The sequence below is a fragment of the Palaemon carinicauda genome, chromosome 22 (genome assembly GCF_036898095.1).
Source record: "Palaemon carinicauda isolate YSFRI2023 chromosome 22, ASM3689809v2, whole genome shotgun sequence".
NCBI lineage: Eukaryota > Metazoa > Arthropoda > Malacostraca > Decapoda > Palaemonidae > Palaemon > Palaemon carinicauda.
Window position 1 is genome coordinate 72,756,148 of NC_090746.1, and position 12,053 is coordinate 72,768,200.

Below are 12,053 nucleotides of genomic sequence, written 5' to 3' on the forward strand. Positions count from 1 at the left end.
TAACCTTGTGCTATTAATTAACAGGTTTAGAAGCATGTTAATAACAGGGCATAGATTCTAGTACATATATATCACATCAGATACACTATGAACATTACATTAACCCTTTTACCCCCAAAAGACGTACTGGTACGTTTCACAAAAGCCATCCCTTTACCCCCATGGACGTACCAGTACACTCTTGCAAAAAAATGTAAAAAAAATTTTTTTTTCATATTTTTGATAAATTTTTGAGAAAATTCAGGCATTTTCCAAGAGAATGAGACCAACCTGACCTCTCTATGACAAAAATTAAGGCTGTTAGAGCAATTTAAAAAAAATTTACTGCAAAATGTGCTCGGAAAAAACTAACCCTCTGGGGGTTGAGTTGGAAATTTCCAAATAGCCTGGGGGTAAAAGGGTTAATCTTCTAACTAAACTCAAAAGTAATTTACTAGAATATTTACAGTAATATCTACTTTCCCATAAAAAAAACAGGAAGGATAATAATAAACCATAAAAAGATTTATTTTAATAAATGTAAAATTCATGCATACACGATATTAGAAAGTATTTTGAGACAAGATATGGCACTACTGAGATTAAATAACTACTCCTTAGTCGTCCCACAGGCAAAGATGCCTCTGGGGCACAAAGTAACTAAAGTTACGACATTTCCGGCAAGTGCGTATACCGCATCTATACGATACGGCTTTCCCAGAGTTGTCTCGGCCCTTACAGTACTTGAGGCCGCATGGATACCATGGTATGCACACCTAGAGAATGAAAAAATCCTTTTAGGTGGGGTATGCAACATGGAAAAATAATGGTTCTTATAGGTAAGAGTCCTATGAAAGCTAAAAGCTAGCTACTTGAGGCCCAGTATGAAACCATACTTGATGTTGCCATGATTTACAATCTTTACATTAACCTTAAGTAGCTTAATTTGTTTGATCAATTGATAGATTTATTAAAGTCTATCTGGCATCATAACTGCTAAAGTCATTGATGCTGGATCTAGTTTGTTTCCTTCAAAATGCAAGGAAAAAAATCCTCATTCATCATCATCTAATTTCAACCCTAAGACGTAAAATAAGCTCTCTCCCATTTCTACTGCCTTGTACTCTTTTTACCTGAGCTTCTATTAGATCTAGGTCTTCATCCAAATACTACTACTTCCATATCTATTAGTTTTCTGACCAACTGTCCCATCCCAAGTTTCAACATTGCAATCTTTAGTGAGACCTTAGTCCTTTGTGCAGCATCTAAACACCATATCTCTGCCAATACATAATCCTTTATACATCCTTTACCTTATAATATGGCTGTGATCCACAACGTCCTAAAGTAACAACAGACTTGAAACACTTAATGTTGTCATGTGCTTCCAAAATGGGGTACAGTACTGTACATGTATTGTGTCGTAGTTTAACAAAATCTGAAAACTATATTTTCTTTGCTTTTTATATAAACATCCTTCAGCTTATGGTCTTATGTTTCATTATTGGTCTTCAGAACTCACTATTAGGTGATTGCCAAAACTAGGAATTTTATTTTTAAAATGAACATTATAGAGAAGCATGTGACTAAGAGAAATAAACAGTAGCTTGGAGGAATTGGTAAGATTGTGTTAGTTTTAAAATTTAGATGGGTAGATATGATTAAACAACAATAACTTTCATACTAGATTATTCTTTTTATACTTTCAACACATAGACATGAATGATGTTTCCTTAGCATTACAACTTAAAGTTTAAAGGCCTCTTCAAATAGGCCTTGAAACCTTTCCATAATATTTAGAAACTCAACATTTATCACTAGTTAACCAATGCTTGAGGCAACTTTCACAAATCTTGACCATACAAGTAATGAGGTTGATTAAAACTGATTTCTTGAGATGAAATGGCTCAAAAATGCAATACTGCTCCAGGTAAGTATACAAATTTGGGTTTTTTTCCCTCCCATATTATGTAAGATTTTCCCACAGAAAAATGCAACAAAGTTAAAAAAACAATCTTACCTGGTAGTGACATGCACAAGGATTAGCAAGATCATGACCTCCATCACCACAACGAGCTACTCCTCTTGTTGGCAAGTGATGTGTAGCATCACTAACCAGGGACCAATCTCCATCCAGTTCTGTAAACAGAAAAATACTTTCTACAACTTATATCATAGGAAAAAAAGAAAGAAAAAAAAAGATAATTTTGAACATAAAAATGACAAATATGGAAGTAATTTGTATTTTTTCTAACAATACAAACCTATAGCTATTTATAGGGGATATTACTTTCAGCTTCAGACGAGCCAGGAGACTTTTAGCGAGGGTTAACCATCCACCCGCTAGTTAACGGGGGGAGGGTAGTTTGCTACACCGCTCACTCAACACACCTGGGCTGAGTAACCACTTTTGCTTGGAGGTTGGACTTCTAGGGGGATAGGTGCTACAAGTTTGTATCGTTAGGAAAAAGTACAAATTACTCGCAAATTTGTCATTTGTTCTGTCACTAATACAAACCAACGCTATTTATAGGGGATGACTTACCACTTAAGAGGGTGGAAGTCCATGCCAACTGGCTTCTTGGCATTAACCCGGGGTACCCCAGTACGTGCTCCGCACACTAGTAGAAATCCTACACCTCACTAAAACCTTGCTAGGTGCGGCCAGCGGCTTATGCAAGCTGTGTGCCAGTGATACTAACAATGTGACTGTCTAGGTAAGAGTTCTTCGAATCGTAGGAATCTTCCAAGGGTACCATAGACATTACCCAATCCCCCTCACTAGGGGTATGGGGATGCAGATGAGGGTGAACACCTGTGAACTGGCGAACGACGAGCAGCTTGCGAACGATGAACAGCTGGGAAACTACTAACAGCTGGCGAGTGACGAGCAGTTGGAGAGTGATAGGTGACTGGCAAATGGTGAGTCAAAGCAGGTGAGGGACGAGAACGTGTAGGTTGATGGCAAGACTGTCGGTAACGATCTTGTGATGGCAAGGGAGGAGGCGAGGAGCGATAGCCACAAGGTGACGAGTGACGATCTCTAGAAGAAAAATGACAATCTTGGGGTGACGAGCAGCATATGAATGATGTGACTCCAGAGGCAAACGTCTAGCAGGGGAGAGAGAAGATCACTAGACTCTAGAGGAACTGAAGAACCATCTCCTGACAGGAGGAGGAGAACGAGAACTAGAGCGTCGAGGAGATGCATGACAATGACTGGAAGTTCTTGGGGTGGGGGGGGGACACCTCACTCTAGGATGCGAGAGATGCCCACTCACAGGAGAGATCTGCCTCAGACTTTGCTCCAACCCCAACGGAAGAGTCGGCTCAGCATGGGGGGAGCACAGTCTTCAGCAACAGCAGCCGACAAATAAGAGGGGCAGGATCCTTCGGCAGTCAGGGTAAACGACACTCCGGGATCATACTGTACCAAACTCAATTGTTCCCCAGGGGAGATATCGATCTAGCAGGAGCTTGGGGAGGAGATCAGGAGACAAAGAAGAAGTCCTAGGCTTCTTCGACTTCAAGGAAGATTCTGAAGGGAAATAATCTCTCTTGGACTTCTTTCGCTGGCACTGATACCTCTCCCACTGGGAGGCAGATCAATCCCTGCATTCAAGGGAGGTGCTGGCCTGAACACAACGCCCCCCTCGGAAAGACGGACGCAAGAAATGCGGGTCCCTATCAACAGAGGACATGAAAGTCCCGCAGGAGCGGCCTCAGGTCCTGGACAAGTCCGCATTAGGATGGTCAAGAAGAAAGCACAATCAGGCTTATTTGAAAAAGCTCAAAAACAACTAAGTCATCAATGGTAAGTCAAAAAGGGAGAAGGAAAGCGGCAACATCAGTTCACCGTACCAAAGCAAAAGTGGTTACTCAGCCCAGGTGCATGAGAGAAAGGGTAGCAAAATACCCCTAACCCTCCAGCTACCTAGCAGGTGGATGGTTAACCGTCGCTAAAAGTCTTGTGGCTTGTCTTTCATTTTCCCCAAAGTAATATCCCCTATAAATAGCGTTGGTTTGTATTAGTGACGGAACAATTACTTATTTCAATACTCACCTGGCATTCATATTGCTTCTTTTTTTAAGCTGGTTAAATGTAGGAGAATAAATATAAAACAATGTTTGAGTTTTTGAAAAAGAAAATTAATTTAGTACTAATTGAAGATATTACTGGAAGCATAGCTACCAAAATTTTCACAGAAGCCAATTCTCATTGTCAGAAAAGTCTTACCTTCAGATAATATTAAAAACCAATAAAAAGGAATGTCAAGGAAATGGCATGGTCAGACATTAACTGAACAAGTGTATTTGTCATCTTTTAGGACTTTATCCCAGGTTTTCATGCTAATTAACAAGTACCTAAACCAAACTTTTATCATTTTACGTTAAGTAAGTGAGGCAAAGAGGGCAGCTGACCTGAGATGGGGTCAGGGATTGGGTCATTCATATGAAGAGAATAAGGTAAAGTTTTGGAAAGAAGTGAAGAGAGTAAGTAAGACTGGTTCAAAAATTGAAGAGACAGTGAAAGATGGAAATGGAAGGTTGTTAAAAGGAGAGGAGGCGAGGAAAAGGAGGGCGGAATATTTTGAAAGTTTACTGAATGTTGAGGATAACAGGGAGGCAGATATAATTGCTGTGGCAGGTGTTGAGGTGCCGGTGATGGGAGATGAGAATGAGAGAGAGATTACAAGAGAGGAGGTGAGGAGAGCACTAGATGAAACGAGAGTAGGAAAAGCATCTGGTATGGATGGTGTGAGAGCTGAGGTGTTGAAGGAAGGGGGTGTGACTGTACTTGAATGGTTGGTGAGTTTGTTTAATATGACAAATTCGAAGATAATTTGTATTTTTCCTAACCATACAAACCTTAGCTATTTACATTGGGTTTACCTTTTAGCGTAGCTGAAATGGCGAGCCATTAGAATTTTAACGAGGGTGTATTACCCCCGCGCTAGTTAGCGGGGGGGGGGGGGGTAGGGGAGTGGTAGCTACCTACCCCTTCCCCCCTTACACACTGGTGAATTGCTTCACTTTCACTCAGAGGTAGGACTTGTCTTGGGGGACAGGGCTGGCAGGCAAATATATGTAAATAGCTAAGGTTTGTATGGTTAGGAAAAATACATATCTTCGAATTTGTCATTTGTTCCGTAACCGAAATACAAACCACGCTATTTACTTTGGGTGACTTACCCCTTAGGAAGGGTGGAAAGTCCCCCAGCCATACTGGTTTTGGCTTTACCCGGGAACTCAGAATCCGAGTGAGTCGCACTCGAGAAAAGGAGTCCCTGCACCTCACAAGTTCCTTGCTCCGCAAGGAACCGTGTGGCCTACATAAGCTTGTGTGTGAAGGAAGAAGTGTGACCCGTCCTAGGCAGTTGACCTGGAGTTCCAGAAGGAACGCTGGGTTAGGACGTTCCCAATACCACCTCGTCAGGGTATGGGGGACGCGACAGTATTGACTCAATACTCGGAACACAAGGAAGCATGGTTTACCTGCAGAGGTTTGAGGTCAGCTATGCAGAGACCAGGATGCTGCTTCCCAGTAGAGGGGAAGATGAAGAAAGAAGTAAGGGCCAGACATACTTCTTTCGTTCATGCAGACTAAAACCTGATAAAAATGCCCTCAACCTTCTGCTACCTGTCCAAAAAGGCGCCTGAGGTTAGACCAGCTGTTGTGTAGCCACCACAGAGCGATAGAAACGTATCGATACTCCTGTGGGTCACGTCCTGCAGGAAGCGGGCTGCGAAGGTCATTAGACGCTTCCAGACTCCAGCTTGTAGCACCTGCGTCACAGAGTAGTATTACTCGAAGGCGTGGGACGTTGCAATGTATCCGACATCGTGCTGTAGGGCGACGTAACGGGGGAGGGTCTGGATTCAGGTCGAGATGAATGTCCTTGAGTCCGAGCTGAAGAGGTATACTGGTGACTCTCCTCCGTGTCCTTCTTGTGCTCCCAACACGGCTGCACACGAGGACAAACTGCAGCTGTTCCCAAAGATAACCCCTCGATTCCTTTACTGGAAAGACGGAGAAGGTTTTGGGGCATTTGATAAAGAATGGTGACTCGAAATCTTGAAGGAATTGGACCGAAGGACCGGGACCCCAAGATTCTGAGTCTAGCCAACAACTCAGGAGCAAACCTGAATGTTGCCTTCCCCCATTCCTTAGATAGGGCGGAGTCGTACGAGATCAAGAAGATTGCTTACACACTGGCCGCGGCCAGAGTGAGCAGGAGCCCCAAGACGGAATACGATTAGAGGCCTGACGTAAAGGGTCTTGAGAAGATCTCTTAAGGGACTAAAAAGTCCGAGCCATGCTCCATGTTGGAGGTCTCACTCCGACTAGGGCAGGGACGTTCGCAGCTTCGCATGAGCGAGGAAAGGTCCAGCGGGAAGGAAAAAGTTATTCCTTTCAGCCTGAAGGTCAGGGAAAGGCTGAGCGACAGGCTTCATTGCCGAGAGCGGAAAGGAGTTTCCTCCCGCCGAAAAGCAATAAGTTAGTTATTGCTGGAGAAGAGGCCTCAAGGGAAGAGGTATATCTCCCACGACACCAACCACAGAAGACTCTCCACTTCGCCTGGAAGACCCCTGTGGATGACTATCGTAGATGACGCGACCTCCGCCCCGCGACTGTAGCGGGTTGTCTCTTCTTGAGGAGGAGGCGTAGTGTCTCCAGGCATGAAGCCGAAGCGACGCCCCGGCTCGTGAAAGAGGTTGCAGTGTGGTTGTTTGAGTAGCCTGTGTCGTGGGAGAAGCTCTCCCGGGAGTTCCGTCAGGGGAAGCAGAGGGTCCGGAAACCGTTCTGCGTATAGTCCCAGTGGAGCTCTCAGGGCCATTGAAAGGTTGACAGACAACCTGGTCTTGTTGAGACCCATTCTCAACAGACAACAAAGGAGGGAAGACGCAGGCGTCGATGTTGTTCCACCATCACCGGAATGCATCTTGCCAAAGAGTCTTGGGGTCTGAGACTGGGGGGAAGAACAGCGGAAGCTCGAGGTTCCAAGCTGTCGCGATCAGGTCCCCCAGGTACACTCTATCTACGAGGCTCTGCTCAGATAGTCGGAGAGAACATTCCTCTGCCCGGAATGAGCGAGCCGAAAGTGGTATTGAGAAGATCTCAAATCATCTCAGTATCTCTACTGCAAGATGCGAAGGTATGAAAATGCGTCCCTTGCTGGTTGGAACACGCCAGTACCATGAAGTCGTCGCGGACGGAACGACTCGGCAGGAGCTGTAGGATCTGTAGAGGGGCCAGACTACGGCCCCTAAGCCTGCCTGAATGATGGAGAGGTATCCTTCAGGTCCTGACCATAGGCCTGAACCGGAACATGACCCCCCCCCCCCTTTCCTTTGACGAGTCCGAGAACAGCATCAGAAATGTGGGGAAAGGACGAGAACACCCATTGCAGGTCTAATCGCTCCTCTGGTCCCATAGGGGCCAGAAAGTCCGGTTAATCGTTGCTTTGAAACCACCGGAACTTGGGCCGCCCCACAGGGAACTTATCCTGAGGCGACCGTTCGGAACTTTAGACGGGTCAATGAAGAAAAGAGACCTAGGAAACGTTCCAAGGTAGGGCTGAAAGCTCTGCTTGACTGAGAACAGGTACTGCGACTCTCCTCAGCCTTGCCACAGTCAACTGAAGGGAAGGCTTGGAGAAGGCGGCAACAGCATCTGGCGACCCCAGGCGGTCACCCATCCAACTACCGACCAGACCCGACGTTGCTTAACCTCGCTGGACGGACGAGAAGCGGGGTTTCCAACGTGATAAGGCCGTTGACTCAATATCATGGCTAGATACTCCAGATGTTGAGGCAGAAGCAGAGAAGGCTCCTAGCAAATTACAGTGAACCCTCGCTACTTCGCGGTTCGACAATCGCGGATTCACCACTTCGCGGGGTTTTCCCATAACCCATATATATATACATATCGCGGATTTTCCGGAAAATTCGAAAATACCGCGAAATCTGAAGATAACCAAATACGATATTTTGTTACCTGTAATTCCATTAATACTGTAATTAGTAATATCTGCTCTTACTGATTGTTCATTGCATTACATATGATATATAATTCAGCACAGAAAGAAATAAAACACGAAAAGAGAATGTGATCATACGATAATTCAGTACGTAGTAAAATTAAATCGAACATGAAACGCAAATCAGATGCAGTCATACCATATTAGAATGGTGTGTACTGTAATGGATGTGCTTCTTTTCCATGAATCTTTTGTATGTATACGTACGTAGTACAGTACTGCATCCAATAATATTCTTTGTTGCAAAAATCACATTTCGAATAAGTACTGTAAGCGTACGAGAGAGAGAGAGAGAGAGAGAGAGAGAGAGAGAGAGAGAGAGAGAGAGAGAGAGAGGCGTAAAATAGCGTACGTACGTAAATTTTTATTATTATTGTTATTATTATTATTATTGTTGTTGTTGTTAATAAAATTATTATTGTTATTATTATTAATCATTATTATTATTATTATTACTGTACAGTATTATTATCATTATTTATTATTATTACGGTATTGTACTTAATCTACGTACGTTCAGTGTGCGCGGGACATCTTCTATGAGTAACCAACGCACCATAGTACTGTATAAGACGGGTTGTGATTGGTTCAAGCGCTGATAGATGACGAATCAAAACTCAAGTTTTGTTATCTAGCCTGTGATTGGTGTTTTGCCCGCATCTTCTACCCGCAGCATCAAAGTTCTCGCGGGGCTGCATCGTTCACTTTCTCTTTCCGCGTATTGCTGAGTAGACGTTCTTAACTTTGTGAAGTTTAATCTGTGCTGTGTGCGACTGTTTTAAGTTGAACTTTTTGTTGAACTTTCTGTTACAATGGCTCCCAAGCGTTCTGCTTCTAGTAAGGCTGGTAGTGAGCCTAAACGCCACCGAAGAATGATGACGATAGCTGAGAAGGTTACGCTTCTCGACATGTTAAAAGATGGTAGAAGTTACGCGGCCGCCGGCCGCCATTTTGGCATCAACGAATCCACCGTTCGCTACATCAAGAAGGACGAGGCGAACATTAGAAAGACTGCTGCAATCACCTTTAGCAGATCAGCGAAGCGAGTCGTTACAACGCGTAATAAAACGATCGTACGCATGGAAGGTGCTTTAGCTGTGTGGATTGCCGACTGCCGGAAGAAGAACATAGCGTTGGATACGAACACCATCCAAACAAAGGCTTTGAGCTTGTATGAGAATTTTGCTGCAAAGGAACCTAAAGAGGACGACGGCAACCATGCTGAAGATGATGATGATGCAGATGATCCTCAACCAGGGACATCCACTGATTCCCAGCCTCAGAAACGTTTTTCCGCAAGCAAAGGATGGTTCGCGAAGTTTCAGAAACGCTTCGCCCTGAAAAGCGTTTCCCTGCATGGGGAGTCTGCTTCCGCTGACACTGCCGCTGCTGAAACTTACGTGAACCAGACTTTCAAGAACATTATCGCTGAAGGTGGATACAAGCCGGAACAAGTCTTTAATATGGATGAAACCGGCTTGTTTTGGAAGAGAATGCCGTCGCGAACTTTCCTGTTCAAAGAGGAAGCCAAAGCCTCTGGCTTTAAGGCATTCAAGGATCGCGTTACCCTCGTGATGTGTGGCAATGCTGCTGGATTTTTGTTAAAGCCGGGGCTTATTTATAAGTCGAAAAATCCTCGCGCTTTGAAAAACAAAAATAAGAATCTCCTTCCCGTGTACTGGATGCATAATCAAAAAGCATGGATTACGAAGATGCTGACCTCCAACTGGTTCCACCAGTGTTTCATCCCGCAAGTCCATGAATATCTCTTAGAGAAGGGCTTGCCATTCAAGATCCTTCTCCTTATGGATAACGCTGGTGGACACGCAACTGACCTGTCGCGTGAGGGCGTTCAGGTTGAGTTCCTGCCACCCAACACCACGTCATTAATTCAACCAATGGACCAGGGGGTTATCAGGGCGTTCAAGGCCCTCTACACGAAGAATACCTTGGCGGACCTCGTTGCGTGTGTGGATGCTGCCCAAGATGACGAGGATGAAGACTTCAACTTGAAGGCGTACTGGCGGCAGTACACCATAGCCATGTGCCTGCAGAATATTCAAAAGGCACTTCAAGAGATGAAACCTGCAACCGTAAATGCGAGCTGGAAGAAGCTGTGGCCCGATATTGTTTACGACGACAAGGGATTTACTCCGTCGGAAATCCAACACTCTGCAATACGGAAATCTGTGCAGTTGGCTGCCATAATTGGGGGTGACGGGTTTGGCGACATGACAACTGAAGACGTCGACGAGTTGTTGGACTGCCATTCCCAGCCCCTAACTGACGCAGACCTCGAAGACCTGACGAAATCGGCAAGTGAGGAAGAGAGTGAGGGTACCCAGGAAGAGACCCAAGAAAATGTCGAAGAAACGGGCTTAACATTAGAACGGCTCGCCAAGTTCTGCAACCATATGAAGGAGGCGAAAGAAATGTTGCAAGAGTGGGACGAGGATATGGTTCGCTCGATGCAATTCTGCAACAAGGTTGATGACATCACGACTCCCTACAGGATGCTCTTGGATCGAAAAAAGAAGCAGCGGCAACAACTTCCGATCACAATGTTTTTTCAGCCTCGCAAAAAAGAGCCAGTTCCTCCTGCTAGTACGCCTTCGGAAGAAATTGAAGAAGTTGAAGAGGTGTCCCAGGAAAAGACACCTCCGTCTGAAGAGACGTAAAATACTATCATTGACTGCACAGTAGAACACATCATCAGCTTCATCATCATCATTTCTACTGTGCAGCAAATTCATCGCCATCGTCATTCAAGTTTTTCTTGAACTTCTTTCGTGGTGAGTACAGTAACAATCTTTATTTTTTACTTTAACCTGTTTTATAGTTTAGTAATGTACGTACTGTATGCATTAAGTTAAAGGGAAGGTTTTAAAAGTCTACATGTTGTAACCTATCATATTTTTTTTGTTTAAAATTTACATTTACGTACGTAAAACAATCTCTCTCTCTCTCTCTCTCTCTCTCTCTCTCTCTCTCTCTCTCTCTCTCTCTCTCTCTCTCTCTCTCTCAAATTGTTTTCCTGCTTTGCTACGTACAAGTACTGTATAATTTATATTTGTAAGGTAACATATTTTGTAAATGCTTTTACTGTAAATACTGTATGTACTGTATCATTATTTATCACTATCATCATGCGTGTTAAATGCCTTGTTTGTTCTGAGCGTGGTTGTTTACTGAGCGTACACGCCGTCGTTTCAGGCGGCGTCATAAAGAAAAAGATTTCATTTGGAAGTCCTAAGAAAAATACGTAAACTAAAACATTGGTAATAAAAAAATCAACATACAGTACTGTATAATCAATATAATCGATGCAAAAACTAACCATACGTACATATATGTGTACACTAAATGAGTTTGTTTCTTCATTATGATCAGAGATGAACGTAAACAAAACATTGGTTGCCATTTTTTATCGTGCTTTTTAGGTGTTTAGGAAACACATGATATAAAATCGCATTTAATATTTGTGCCTGTTTTAGTTTAGGGTGCTGTAGTACATGCATTAAGTGTTCTGTACATTAAAGGGTGGTTTGTTAACAGTACTACGTACAAGGGAAGGTTTTAAAAGTCCGAATATACATGTTAAATAAATAGGTAAATATGCTGTCACTACTTCGCGGATTTTCACCTATCGCGCCCGCGTCTGGAACCTATCTACCGCGATAAACGAGGGTTCACTGTACCATGATTCCTCACTCATGATAAGGATCCGGAAGCTTGTCCCGGCGTTGAAGAAGGTCGAACCCGAGCCTAAAGGAGTTGACCAGACCTCCAAAAGGCGAAGGAGGCGGAAGCCCACTCCTGAGCGACCATGAGGAAAGCAGGGAGAGTTCTCTGGGGAAAAACCTGCGATGCCACGGTGGGATCGCCACACCGCATCTTAAGCAGGAACACCTGTAGTCTAGGCTGAATTCCAAGAGCTTCCTGGAAGATGGATGGAATGGAAACTGAAAGTACCCGTCCTTCCGATCCAGGGCCTAAGGAGTCCTGTCGCCTCGTTACCAGTCTGATCGATTC

General features: G+C 44.1%; 1 protein-coding gene and 1 pseudogene across 1 annotated transcript in view; both read right to left on the bottom strand.

Moving 5' to 3' along the window:
- Positions 1 to 496: 496 nt before the first annotated feature.
- Positions 497 to 12,053, bottom strand: part of oaf (out at first) — a 28,193-nt gene continuing 16,636 nt past the window's right edge. The window contains exons 5-6 of the mRNA XM_068346391.1: positions 2,000 to 2,118; positions 497 to 755 (exon numbers count right to left, since the gene is read on the bottom strand). Coding sequence (XP_068202492.1) covers positions 597 to 755; positions 2,000 to 2,118 — 278 coding nt within the window. The 3' untranslated portion in view covers positions 497 to 596. The remainder of the gene's footprint in view (positions 756 to 1,999; positions 2,119 to 12,053) is intronic.
- On the bottom strand, positions 7,643 to 7,761 carry LOC137616816 (5S ribosomal RNA; annotated as a pseudogene).